Genomic DNA, 13007 nt, shown 5'->3' on the forward strand with positions numbered 1-13007 from the left:
CTTTCCCTTACTACTCTGAATGCTACGCAAGTGGGTGGCTGGTAGGCTTCTCGGTAGCGAGGCACGCCGTATCGTATATCTAACTTGCTGATACATATTGTATGTTATGTGTGTCTTGTCGATGTGATAACACAAGAAAGCACTGGGAAGTAGACCCCTCTAGAGCCTCTCGACAACACCAACTATGTAAATAATTATAAAAATACACTGAACCCCATATTTTTCTCTTCGAGGACAGATTGAGATCGCACACGCATTCGGACACACACACCACACACACACACACACACACACACACACACACACACACACACACACACACACACACCACAGCTGCCGGACGATGATGAGGAGTTTGGCCTGACGCCCGATGCAAAAGACCTCATCTCCCTCCTTCTCGAGAAGAACCCCGAACGTATGTCACTGTCACCCTCTACATTGCTATCGTGGCTGATGCGTCCTAAGGTGTTGCGTGAGTTGGCACACCTTGAATGTTCTCGACGTGTGCTCCCTTTCGCTCACCATGCTAACACAAATCGCACAAACACAAACACACACCCACACTTAATTATACTCAAAATAGGTCGTCTTGGAACGCCGCCGCCACCATCGCACATTGCGTCGTGGGAGGAGGTGATGCCTGGCGCGTATTACGTGAAGGAGCACTCATTCTTCGACGCCACGCTTGAAGACGATGACGGCACAGAGGTGCGCTCACGTGTGCGCCGATGTGTGTGTGTGTGTGAGTGTGTACGTGTGTGCGCGCATGTAACATGGCTGTGTGTGTGTGTGTGTGTGTGTGTGTGTGTGTGTGTGTGGAGTCGTCAACGTGTGTCTGTGTGTGTCTGTGTTCTCGTACTTGTGGGCCACACTGCGCTGTCGCCGCTCGCTCAAATTCGATTCACGTGACGTATGACAACACGTGCATGAACATGTGTCAGGGCCCAATTGACTGGGACAATCTCCTGTTGGCAAAAGCGAACTTCAAGCCGACCCTGGACGATGATTACGACACGAGCTACTTTGACGATCGCACAGACAGGTGTGTAGCTGTTCAAACACACACAAAAGTCATACACAATCACACACACACACACACACACACACACACACACACACACACACACAAGAGTCATACACAATCACAGGCACAATGTCCCACACATGAAGCACATTGTCCTCACACCCCGTTCTCCATTGCAGGTATTCGCACCAGTTGTCATCGTCATCGTCGGAGGACGAGGAGAGCGAGGGAACAGACAGTGTGCACTCTGACCCGTTTTTCGGCAAGTTTGTCTGCGTCAACCCACACTCATCGCCAAACACGCCGCGCCCGGGCTCTCCAGGTATGAGCTCATTGATGGCGATGGTAGTATGTGGTTGGAAACACATGCGCATTCACATGCACTCGCGCATACACTCGCACACACGTTCACACACACACACACACATTCACACACACATACTCACACACACACACACACACACACACACACACACACACACACTCGCCCGCTCTCACGCACATTTCACTCGTGCACCCCACCCCATCGTCCCTCAATCAATACCCAGATCTTGGCGGGTCGTTCCGGCGCCGCGGGTCCCGCGTGTTCTTCAACCCGCACCTCGCTGGCGACAGCATGAGTGTGTCATCGTCGGAACCGGCGTCCTCAAAGAAGGACTCGTTTGCCGGACCGCCGCGTGGCAGCACGGCATCGACCATGGACAGCGACACCGCCCCGCGCAAACTCGACTCGCCCGCTACGGATGACGAGGTGTTGCAGCGCGATGGCGGCGGTGCCAGTGCCGGTGACGCCAAGGACGCACAAGAACACATGCAGGGCAGCAAGCAGCGCGATGCAGGCAGCAGCGTTGGGGCCGAGCAGCGCGAAGTGGATGAAGAGCAACAGCAACAGCAGCAGAAGGGCGACGGGCGCGATGGTGATGATGTGTCGTGGCGGCAGTCGAGCGCGCGTGTGAAATCGCAGGCGCAGCACGTCCGTGATGACAGCCAGCCTCCGTCCAGCCCGCTCGAGTCTGACGATGGTCTCATGCTGACACTCGGTAAGGACAGCAGCGGCAGCGCCGCACCAGCATCGCCATCGTCATCTTCATCCCGCGTGCAGCAGCCGCAGCAGCAGCCAGGGCAGGCGGGGAGCAAGTCGCACCACGGACGGTACCTGACAAAGGATGAGGTGACCATGCGCCAGGCCCGCCACGATGTGCGTCGCATGTCGCTAACACACGATTCTGCAGCCCGGCTCAAGGCGCGCTCCCTTCCGTGCACCCCGCGCCAGGATGTGCAGTTTCAGTTTCCGTCGCCGCTCTCATCACCACAGTCGCAGCGCAAGTCGTCTTTGCAGCAGGGCGACACCGCCGCCACCGCTGCCGGCACCACCAGCACCAGCACCAGCGCCGGCGGCCGGGAGGAGCAGGCAGCACTGTTGGCTCGTGGGCCGCGCGCAACACTGGCCTCTGGAGACACGAGCATCATGTCGAGCAGCGAGGCCATTCCCGAGGAGGAGGGCCTGGGCGATGACGCCGACGCTGCTGCTGCTGCTGTCGTTGTTGAAGTTGGCAGCGGGCAGGCGTCGCGCGATGGGTCGATGCGTGGCCAGCGCCAGCACCATCGTCACCACCGTCACCATTATGATGACGATGGTGAGGGCGACGCCACGGCGACGCGGGATGTTCGCGCGCACCGCTCTGCGTCCACACGCAGCAGCTCCCTGCGTCACGAGTACAGCCAACAGCGCACGCAGTCTGGTGACGGCAGCGGCAGCAGTGCAAGCAGCAGCAACACGCCGAGCCATGCCCCGAGCCTGCGCTCACGGCCCTCCCTCACCAACGTGCACTCCCCAGACATACAGCTGCAGCTTGACTTGGAGCACCAGCAGCAGCAACAGCAGCAGCGGCGCACGGGCCCACTGGACAAGAGCGGGTCGCTGCTGCACCACCGGCCCAAGTCGCGGGAGGAGCCGCGATCACGGGCGCGCGTCATGCAGGCGAGTGACAACGACGCTGTTCGCCGCCACTCAAGCGTGGACACCGCCCTCGCCTCACTCAGCCAGGGCACCCCTCCCCGCGCTCGCGATGATCGCGATTTTGCTGCTCCAGCTGCTGCTGCTGCTACATCATCGTCCACAACAACAACAACAACAACAACAACACCAACCAAGGCGACGACGCCAGCAGCAACGGCGGCAGTGTCGTCGTCACAGGGCAGCTCGCTCAAGCCGCCCGAGGCCACCACGCCAGAGACGCCGCGCCGGAACGCCCCATTTGACATTGCCGTGCACTACAGCAAGGACCGCGGGCTGGGGTTCACGCTTCGCAACGGCACCAAGTACGGATGCAAGCACATGATCATCAGCGTGGACAAGGGCGGATGCGGCGAGGAGGCCGGGCTGCGCCCTGGCACGGCCATTCTCAAGATCAACGGTGCAGACGTGTCTTCGTGGAGCCACCAGCGGGTCGGCCGGCTGATTCGCAGCAAGATTGGGCAGACGCTGCACATGCAGGTGATGGAGGTGACCAAGAAGAAGCGCAGCACGCGCAGCCCAGGGTCGTTCCGCAGGTTCACCAGCAAGGTGCGCTCGTCGTTCAAGCGCAGCAGCCGCAAGGAGAAGAAGAACAAGGGCGGCGACAAGGGCAGCGCCAGCCCTGGGCTTGTGAAGGAGCGTTCCCACTCGCGGTTTGACTTTCTGAACCGCCGGCCAAAGTCCAACGTGCGGCTGACCCCGACGCCGCCGACATCGCCTCCGGGCAGCATGCACGGCCGCACGCCGCCAAGCTCCCTCCGGCGCTCTGAGAGCGTGCACATGTCCCGCAGCCGCGACACGAGCGGGTCTGAGAGCCGCCCGCAGAGCAGGGAGGGCCTTGGTGGCAGCAGGCCAAACAGCAGGGAGCACGACTCGGGCCGCCGCATGCACGGGCGCGCGGCGTACGCGAGCGCCAGCACCATTCCGCGCATGGTGAGCCCTGGGCAGCAGGGGCAGCCGCCATCGCCGCACTCCATTGGGCACGGTGGCGCGGAGGCCGGCAGTGGTGGTGGTGACGTGTGGCAGGACGAGGGCGACGGCAGCATCCAGCGCAGCGCCAGCGACGGGCAGCCCCGGCGCAAGGTGCGGCACGGGTCGTTCCGCCTGCGGTTTGGGCGGCGGTGTGACTCGTCCAAGTCGCCCAAGAAGGGGAAGAAGAAGTCGTCCTCACTCTCCTCGTCCCAGTCGGACCTTGGCCTGGCCACCACCCTTGGCGGCGGCTCGCCTCTCCACCGCCCACCGTCACCACTCGGCGCCGACGACCACCGCCACGCAGCGGCGGTCACAGCAGCAGCGCCAGCGCCCCAGCCGCAGCAACAGCAGCAACAGCAGCAGCAACAACAACAGCGTGACCTGCATGAGCAGGAGGAGGATAGCTTGGGTGAACTGCCCATCACGGTCACGTGCGCAGATGAGGACGTGTTTAGGGCCCGCAGCCAGTCCACACCGACAAACAGCACGGGCGAGCCAAACAAGCTGCGCTCCCAGTCGATGCGTTTGTCGACGCGCTCGCCGCTCAGCTCTGTTGTGACGTCGCCGGCTGTGTCACCGCGCCAACGCTCACCGCGACCGCCCACATCGCGACCCGTGTCGCCACCGTACGACAACATCATCCAGCCGGAGACGTCCAAGCACGGCAGCCGGCGAGCGTCGTGGGCGCGGTCCAGCCTCGTTCACCGCGCATCGCCGCTCAGCTCGCCGTCGCAGACGCCGCCAAACACGCCTGGCACGTCGTTGCGTGCAGGCAACAGCAGCGGCATGGCAGACAGCAACGTGAGCTCTGCGGATGCGTCTCCCATGCGCGTAAGACAGAGCAGCACGCGCAGCAGCACCGGGGTGACGCCTGCAAAGCCATCGCCGCTGGCAGGTGACATTGATCAGCAGCAGCAGCAGCAGCAGGGCGCGGCTGGCAGAGGGGGCAGCTTGTCTCGTGCATCTGCGAGTGGCGGCGTGCTGCCGTTTGCGCAGGACAACGGCCGTCGGGTGAGCAAGACCGAGTGGGAGCAAACCGTCAACACGCTGGACAGCATTCTGCAGCTGGCAGCGAGCCCGCGAGCGTCGGTGTCCCCGGCAAAGGCCCCGACACCATCAGTGTCATCGTCTTCAGCCCCGCCGTCTCCGCGCGTGTTCACGTCTGCACAGCAGTCACCCGCCATGTCACCGCAGCTGCCGGCGCACGCACACCCGCACCGCTACCACCTTCAAGAGGAAGCAGGTGAAGGAGAAGGAGAAGCAATGGCACCTCAGCCGCACCACGTGCGTTCACCACGCGGGTCGCAGCTATCTGCGTCATCCAGCGTCGGGTTCAGCCCGCTGCGGCAACAGGAGACGCCGCGCGGCAGCATGAGCGACTACGAGGACGCGGCGACGGGCGAGGACCCGCGGCGCCTGGACGAGCTGCTGCAGCAGCAGGGGCCCGACGCAACGCTGGTGGAGCCAGCACACGTGGTCGCTGGTGGTGCACAGCAGCAGCAGCAGCAACAACAGCAACAACAACAACAGCAGCAGGAGAGCAAGCAGAAGTTGCAGTGGTCGCCGGCGCCCCCGCCAAGGGAACTGGTGACGCGCCGCCGCCCGCTTGTGGTGGACCCGGCGCCACTGCAACCGAACGCAATGGCTTCGATGGAAGGCAGTGTGAGGGGCGGCTCCCCGGCCCGCCGTGCGAGTGATGGCGGTGCGCTGAAATCGGCGTCATTGTCGGCGTCGTCACTGCAGCAAGCGAGCGTACGCACGCACCGGGGCAGGCTGTCCACGCCACCTGGGGGCATGTTTGCACAGCACCTGCGACGCGAGCTGGCCAGGCAGCGCGGGGTTGGCTCTGACGGGTCGTCGTCGTCTCTGCAGATGGAGCTGAACAGCTACGGCGACGGCGAGCTCAGGCGCGGCTCCCTGCCCGCCAGCGCCACCATGGATGACACGGGTGCGACGAGCCCAACGGCGCCGATGACGGCGACGCCCGAAGTGGGCGGCCGACTTGCCCGGCCGTCGACGGGGCGTGCAGTGCGCTCCGTTCGCCTCTCAGCACACAGCCCGCTCCAACAGCAACAGCAACAGCAACAGCAGCAGGGGCAGGAGGAGCAGCAGCAGGGTCGCGACAGCCGCATGTCTGAGGATATGAGGCGGCGCTCGGTTCGGGGAAGTGACGCCACAAAGGCGATTGTTGATCTTGATGGCGGCACATACGTGTAGGCGTTGCGTTTGTGGCGCCGGTTGTGGCTGTGGTGGCTTTGGTCGATGATTGTGCATTGGGTTGCATGCTGACGCAGAGGGAAGTGAATTGGTTGCAGGCAAGTGAGAGCGAGAGCAAGAGGGGGAGATAGCGCGAGGAGGACAGACGCGAGGAATTGAAGGACGGGCGGGTTGGATTCTCGGAACGAACACGTCGAAGTTGAACGAAGTTGTTGTTGTTGTTGTCGTTGTTGTTGTTGTTGTTGGAACAAAGTAGTGGTCCACATCGTTTGCATGATCGAGGCATGGGAACAACGTTGTTTGTCGTTGAGTGTTTGTTCTTTGTTGATTTTTTTTTTTTTGGTGGGAGGGGGGTTTAAGCGCTCGCATAAGGGCGACATATGACTGTGAATGCACTGCAGGTTTTTTGATGTGGCGTGAGTGTTTCGCGTGTGTGTTTGCATGACGTGTATGTTTGTTCTAATTTCAGGCCAGAAAACGTTGATTACTCTTTGCGCGTTGCTCTCGTTTGAGGGCATGCCACGCTGCATGTTGTGCTCGTTTTGCGCACTCTTGTTGTTTCTTCGCGTACGCGTGCCATGTTGGCAAATACAACAATCGGATGTGAACACTGGTCAAGTGTGTGCGGCGGTCTTTGTCTGGGGATGTACAGCCAAACTGAATGTTTTAATCTTGAACAGCTGACACGAAAGGTGGAAAGCAATCGATTACATTACAACATTTGAAGCAAAGCGTGATTGAATCACGCGTGGGGTAGTGTGACACTGAGCACGTGACAAGATGGGCAGAGCAAAGGGGAGAATGCAACACAGCACGACAACATCACGATGCTGCCATCGCCTGTTCGTATTTGTTGGCAGCAGCCGTGGCCTGTGTTTCCACAATCGTGGGCTGAAGCTGAAGCTTGGTGATCTGAGCATCAGGTGAGGCAAGGGGAGGCGGGGCAAAGGTGGTGGTGTTGAAGACCGCACATTGTGAGCAACGTGAAAGGAAGACAAAGCAGAACCGAAGATGAAACTTAAGCAGGGCAGGCGGACACGTGGACACGCAACAGGAAGTCAGGAAGGTCAAGGAGGAAGCACCAAGCCACACCTGTCGTCTGCCTGTTTCTTCGTTAGCGCCCGGTCCAAAGTTTGGACAGTCAGCGAAGCTGCAGCATCAGAACACGACATAGTACAGCACGCGGTGAGAGATGAAGAGGCCAACGTGGAAGAAAAAGCAACAGGAGAGATGTATCGCAGGACTTGGCGTTGTCAAAGGCAAGTCGATGGGTGACACAGCAACACGATTCACGACACAGAAGAGCGCAACATAACCTCATACAACACAGAACAGCACAACTGACTTGACTTTTGACTTGAGCTCTGCTGGAAAGAGATATTGGCGGAAGGGATACAGCTCCTTGTATGCGTCCTTGATTGCGCTCTCGCTCACCGCCGTCGCGCGGGAAACAGCTAGTAGAGCGATGTGTGTGTGTGTGTGTCGTGAGTGCACTGATGATGTACAAAGAACACTGCTGCCTGAGAAAGCGGGCAAACAACCACACCTGTACCAGGGACACAGGTAAATAAACACAGACACAGACACACACACACACACACACACACATACACAGACACACCACGTGCACATTGGCGTTGCCGTTACCTGGGAGCGGGGCCTCTGCGCTAAAGCCGAGGGCGTTGATGGCAAGGAGAAGAGCAGCGGCCGCTTTTGTTGTTGGCTGACGGCCCTCAAGCACACCTGATGGTGGTGGTGGTGGTGGTGGATTGTGGTGGTGGCCGTAGGTTGGAGTGAGTGTGAGTGAGTGGAAGGTTGGAAGGTGTGGACGAGGATGGGAGAGTGGGAATGTTGCGCCTGAGCACCAGGGGGGTGGGCCAGCATGTTCACTAGGACTACGCTGGTTGCTGACATATGGCAAAGCAAAGCGAGTTGTGCGTTGTGCGTGGTGCGTGTACGTACTGAGCTTCCCGCCAATCTCCAAGATGTATGTGGCGGCCTTGCGGACGACAAATTCGAGGCCCAAGCGCGAGATATAGCGTCCCTGGTAATGGCGATCATGGCGATGGTGGCGAGGATTGGAGGGGGGAAGAGATGAGGTGGATTCATAACGCAATCATCGCACGAGAGATGATAGAGCGTGCACGCATGTGAGTGTTTGTGTGTGTGTAACGGTGAGAGCAGGACGACGACTCACAGTACACCACAGACGGATGGACAGACAGACACACAGACAGACACACAGACAGACACAGACAGACAGACAGACACACAACGCACAAACGCACAAACAAACAAACGCACAAACAAACAAACGCACAAACAAACAAACAAACAAACAAACAAACAAACAAACAAACAAACAAACAACGCACAAGGTTCTCTGCCGGGTTGCTTGACTTGACGGCGGTCTTAATTGCGCTTCTAATCTTCCTGTACACGCGTCCAATCTCCTTTGGCGTCTTGTCGGCAGCGCGACAGATTTCTGCACCGCACGGGCAAGTGGGGAAGGGAGAGAAGAAGAACGGGAGGAGGAGGGGGAGAGGAGATTGAAAACGATCGACAAGGGGGGCGGGAGCGGAGGTGGTTTGTGAGGCAGGAAGACACGACAACAGTGCATTGCACGAAAGTGCACGACAAGGAGCATATGCCTACGTGTGTGCGTGTGTGTGCGTGTACGCTTGGAGCGTTGCAACGCACCTTTGTATGGGCGGGAGACGCCGAGGTTGCGGCAGGCAATGTAGACGGAGGCGGCGGCGCACGAATCGTGGCTGCGCGTCTTGACAGCGCCCGTCTCCTCCACCTCCTTGAAGATGGCCTTGGCTGTCGTCTATGGTTGTGGAGGATCACGGGTGAGATGAGACGGAACGTGGCAGTCGCCGCTATCAGGCTGCCATGCACACGCAGACACGGGCAGGTAGAAAGGCAGGCGGGAAGACAGGCAGGCGGGAAGGCAGGCAGGCGGAAAGGTGGACGCGCAAATAAACAGACAGCCTGACAGATACAGATACACGCAGATACAGAAAGACGAAGACACACACACACACAGACAAACACAGACGAACACATACACAGACGAACAAAGACGAAGACACACACACACACACACACACACACACACACACACACACACACACACAAGAACAAAAGTGCTCACCACGACTTGGTCTGTCAAGCTGAGCTTGGATGCGAGGTTGGCAATCTTTCCATAGACGCTCTTGAGCGTGCGCGTGGACCCGCTCGGCTGTTGAACATACAACAGCGACAACAGCCGTGACAACAGGGCGAACGTGACCAAGCAAAACCAACGTGAGCTGCGGTGGAACAGCTCGAGACCATGCGTGGTGCTGTGTTGGGATGCAATGCACGCCAGTGTTCTCACTGAACAAAGCGCACGTCACAATGGCGACTGCTTTGCAGAAAGCATTACCCCCATGCGGCTTTGCCATCGCATCCACGGCACGTCAGCTGCACAAGCGCACGTCAAGAAGAGAGAAAAAAAGTAGGTCAGAAGAGCATGCGTGAGTGAAGCGTGTGCATGGGAGTGCACGAGTGTGTGTGTGTGTGCATGTGAGGCGAAGGTTGTGCATGAGTGCGAGTGTGTTGCTGTGTTGTGATCAGAAGCCTGGGGCACGGGCTCAAGAAGTACACAACCAGCACATGCACGATTGACATAACCAGCACATGCACGATGGGCTGTGTCATCCCCTCCCGCTTCCTCCCCCGTGTCACTCTTTTCTTTGTCACTCCGAATACCATTTGGGCAGTTTGGAATGGCGGAGATGGTGAGGCCCTGATCGCCTTCCAGCAGGACATCTTCTTCCAAACCGACACGGCTGCGGTCTTTGTTGTCTTTCTTCTTGTCGCTGTTTCCAAATGAACGCCACTCTGAACCCACATCAACCACCCTGCAGTTTCACACAGCATTGTTGCACACAGCAATCAGGGCGAGCGAGTGTCTCTGCATGCATGTGCACGCGGTTGGCACGACGCACCAACCACGCTCCCAGTTCTATGTTTGGCACTTGTTCTCTTTCCCCGACTTCCACCTTGAACAGCCACGACAACCCACAACGGCGGACGGATGATCTCACCGCACCAGCTCAAGGCGGCAAAGTCATGCACAAAAGCACACACAACACACAACACACAACACACACACACAACACAATACAACACAACACGCACAGCCACACACACACACACATATACGTTCACACATTCACACATACGTGCACAGTCACGCATTCACATTCACACACACACAGTCACACACGCACATTACGTTCACACATTCACACACACACACTCACGATCATACATACCTGTCTCCAACGACGAGTCCGCATTCACTGCAGACCATGTCGCCTGCTCTGTAGTCCTCCACAACGGGAGCGTGCTTGTGGACAGGGCATGTCACACGCTCCACCCTTGACCGCGGGCGGCGCGGCGGCTGCTGTTTCTGTTGCGGTTGTCGTGTCGCCATATTCGTTCGTTTGTTTGTTTGGTGTCGGATGCGCTTGTGGATAATTGACATACATCTTCATATAATTTTCGGTACTCGCGGATCCCGCTGACAAGCAAGCAACAAGCAAGAAGCAAGCATTGGTCGTTGTCGCGACACAGCGCTAACCACTCACGCCTTCCCCACGTGGTTGCTTGCTTGCGCACGCTCATGCTAAATTGAGCGGGTGATGGAGGAGAAGCAGGGGCACTCACATGTGCATGCGTTCGGTGCACATGAGGAACGGGGCAATGCAGGAGACAGAAGCTGCTGGTTGTTTGATCAACGGTGGTGGCGAGATTGATGTGACGGATGTTGTGATGTGACGGCTTTCTCACAGCCGGTGGTGCATGTGTGTGCGTGTGTGAGTGATGTGACCTTCCATTTTCATCCAGCAAGTACACAGCAGCAGCAGCAGCAGCGGCAAGTTGTGAGACAGAAGTATAAGCGGTATTTCACAACCACAGCACAGCCAAGGATACAAAGCACAAACGCGCAGAGGAAACGCGAGGATGGCGCGCGAAGAGCACAACCATGCCGGTGCATCTGAGGACATTGAAGAGCAGCCGGAGCTGCGCCGCCGTGTGAGCGGCAGCTTGCTCATCTGCCTCATCGCCTCGGTCATCGAGTTTGCCACAGCCGCAGACTTGTACGTTCCTTGCGTGCGTGTGTTTGCGAGTGTGTTGTGTGTGTGTGTGCGTGTGTGTGTGTGCGTGTGTTGTGTGTCGGGGCTTGTTCGCGTCTGTTGTGTGTGCTCTGTGCCCATGCCACTCACAGAGACGCTTTTATTCTTCTCTTGCGCTGCAGTTGCGACACGTCAGATTCGTGTGATGATCCATACGTCGCATGGGCTATTGCTGTCGGTGTCATATCGGCCTTCTTCTGCTTTGTTCGCCTCGCCTTTATCTTCCAGCACTTTCATCTCCGCGACACGGTGCGCTGTGTGTGTGTGTGTGTATGTGTGTGTGTGTATGTGTGTGTGTGTGTGTGTGTGTGTGTGTTTGTGTATGAACGTTTGAAGCCATCCTCTTCCTGCTTGGAGTTACATTACACTAGCTTTGCAATGGGTGTCGTGTTTTTCGATTGTGGCGTTTGCGCATGCTTTGCAGTTGGCCCCAGCTTCCCCTATGCAGACTCACACCACCCCTTTCCTTTACACGCGCATGTGTGTGTGCGTGTGTATTATCCTTTCCATAGTTTGACGTGGTGTTGTCACTGGTGTTGGTTGTGCTGTGGGCGTTTGGCGCCGCGTTCAACACGAGCACGGAGGGGCCCTTCCCCTTTACCGGCAACGGCTACATCTTCACGTGGATTGCCTTTCTTGCGGCCATGGTGTATGCGGCAACAGCGCTGCCGCACGCCGTGGCCAAGGTCCGCGCCACCGTCGTCGCCATCAACACCTCCCTCCTCATCCTCCTCTTCACCTCCCTCGTCGAGATGGTGTGGTGGCCAGTGACACGTGTGTGTGTGTGTGTGTGTGTGTGTGTGTGTGTGTGTGTGTGTGTGTGTGTGTGTGTGTGTGTGTGTGTGTGTGTGTGTGTGTCATGCGTGTGTGTATGTGTGTGTGTGTGCATGAATGCGTGTATGTGTCATGCGTGAGCCTTGTGTTGTCAACAAGTGTATGAAAACGCTGCTGCAACTGTTTGGTGTTGTGAACAGCCAAGTACCCTCATCCCTTCCTCTCACACCCTCATTGTCCCTCTTCCCCCCTCCTCCTTCCTTGTACAGTCTGTGTCTGCGGATGTGTGTAGTGCTGTTGACGACTGTTCGGACCGCAACGGTTTCGCCGTCGCTGTCGGCGCTGCATCAGCCGCCATCTGCTTCATCCTCATCCTCATCGCCCGCTTTAGCCCAGACCTCGCACAGGTACACTCGCTACTTTGTGTGTGTGTGTGTGTGTGTGTGTGTGTGTGTGTGTGTGTGTGTGTGTGTGTGTGTGTGTGTGTGTGTGTGTGCGTTGCTGAACGTGTTTATGCACTGCACGCCCTTTTCTCACACGTGCACGTGATCGTGCGATGGGTCGCTGTGACACGACAACAGCCGTCAATGAAGATCATGTCGGTGTTCCTGCTCGTGTGGTGGGCGGCCGGTGCAGGCGTCAACACCAGCGCAGAGGGGCCGTTCAACTCCAGCTGCGGCGCAGCCCGCGGCACGGCAAACGGTACGTGCATACGTGTGTGTGTGTGTGTGTGTGTGTGTGTGTGTGTGTGTGTGTGTGTGTGTGTGTGTGTGTGTGTGTGTGTGTGTGTGTGTGTGTGTGTGTGTGTGTGTGT

At 58.1% G+C, this 13007-nt stretch overlaps 3 protein-coding genes across 3 annotated transcripts in view; 2 read left to right on the forward strand and 1 right to left on the reverse strand.

Annotated features, from left to right (window-relative positions):
* PTSG_05215 (AGC/MAST/MAST protein kinase) overlaps positions 1-6874 on the forward strand; it is a 12432-nt gene extending 5558 nt beyond the window's left edge. The window contains exons 12-16 of the mRNA XM_004993736.1: positions 334-415; positions 584-708; positions 942-1042; positions 1204-1346; positions 1573-6874. Of these exons, the coding sequence (XP_004993793.1) occupies positions 334-415; positions 584-708; positions 942-1042; positions 1204-1346; positions 1573-6230 (5109 nt within the window). The 3' untranslated portion in view covers positions 6231-6874. The remainder of the gene's footprint in view (positions 1-333; positions 416-583; positions 709-941; positions 1043-1203; positions 1347-1572) is intronic.
* On the reverse strand, positions 6855-10751 carry PTSG_05216 (uncharacterized protein). Its single transcript, XM_004993737.1, has 11 exons — positions 10556-10751; positions 9987-10138; positions 9661-9698; positions 9388-9474; positions 8931-9060; positions 8606-8715; positions 8193-8274; positions 7878-7973; positions 7576-7684; positions 7323-7380; positions 6855-7142 (listed from the first exon to the last, which is right to left on the reverse strand). The coding sequence occupies exons 1-11, from the start codon at positions 10714-10716 to the stop codon at positions 7053-7055; spliced, it is 1113 nt and encodes a 370-aa protein (XP_004993794.1). The 5' UTR covers positions 10717-10751; the 3' UTR covers positions 6855-7052.
* Positions 10752-10766: 15 nt separating this feature from the next.
* PTSG_05217 (uncharacterized protein) overlaps positions 10767-13007 on the forward strand; it is a gene marked incomplete at its 3' end in the record, with an annotated part of 2497 nt that continues 256 nt past the window's right edge. The window contains exons 1-5 of the mRNA XM_004993738.1: positions 10767-11383; positions 11542-11668; positions 11932-12174; positions 12463-12600; positions 12775-12895. Of these exons, the coding sequence (XP_004993795.1) occupies positions 11247-11383; positions 11542-11668; positions 11932-12174; positions 12463-12600; positions 12775-12895 (766 nt within the window). The 5' untranslated portion in view covers positions 10767-11246. The remainder of the gene's footprint in view (positions 11384-11541; positions 11669-11931; positions 12175-12462; positions 12601-12774; positions 12896-13007) is intronic.

Source organism: Salpingoeca rosetta (genome assembly GCF_000188695.1).
Source record: "Salpingoeca rosetta unplaced genomic scaffold supercont1.12, whole genome shotgun sequence".
In the NCBI taxonomy this organism is placed as follows: Eukaryota; class Choanoflagellata; order Craspedida; family Salpingoecidae; genus Salpingoeca; species Salpingoeca rosetta.

Excerpts from the sequence above, each read along its gene's own strand:
- PTSG_05216 (XM_004993737.1), bottom strand. The coding sequence starts at position 10,716 with ATGGCGACACGACAACCGCAACAGAAACAGCAGCCGCCGCGCCGCCCG. Across the intron at positions 8,275-8,605 it reads GCAACCCGGCAGAGAACCTT|GGACGCTATATCTCGCGCTT; the intron begins GTGCGTTGTTTG and ends CGCCATTACCAG. Across the intron at positions 7,143-7,322 it reads AAGAAACAGGCAGACGACAG|ATCACCAAGCTTCAGCTTCA; the intron begins GTGTGGCTTGGT and ends CCTGATGCTCAG.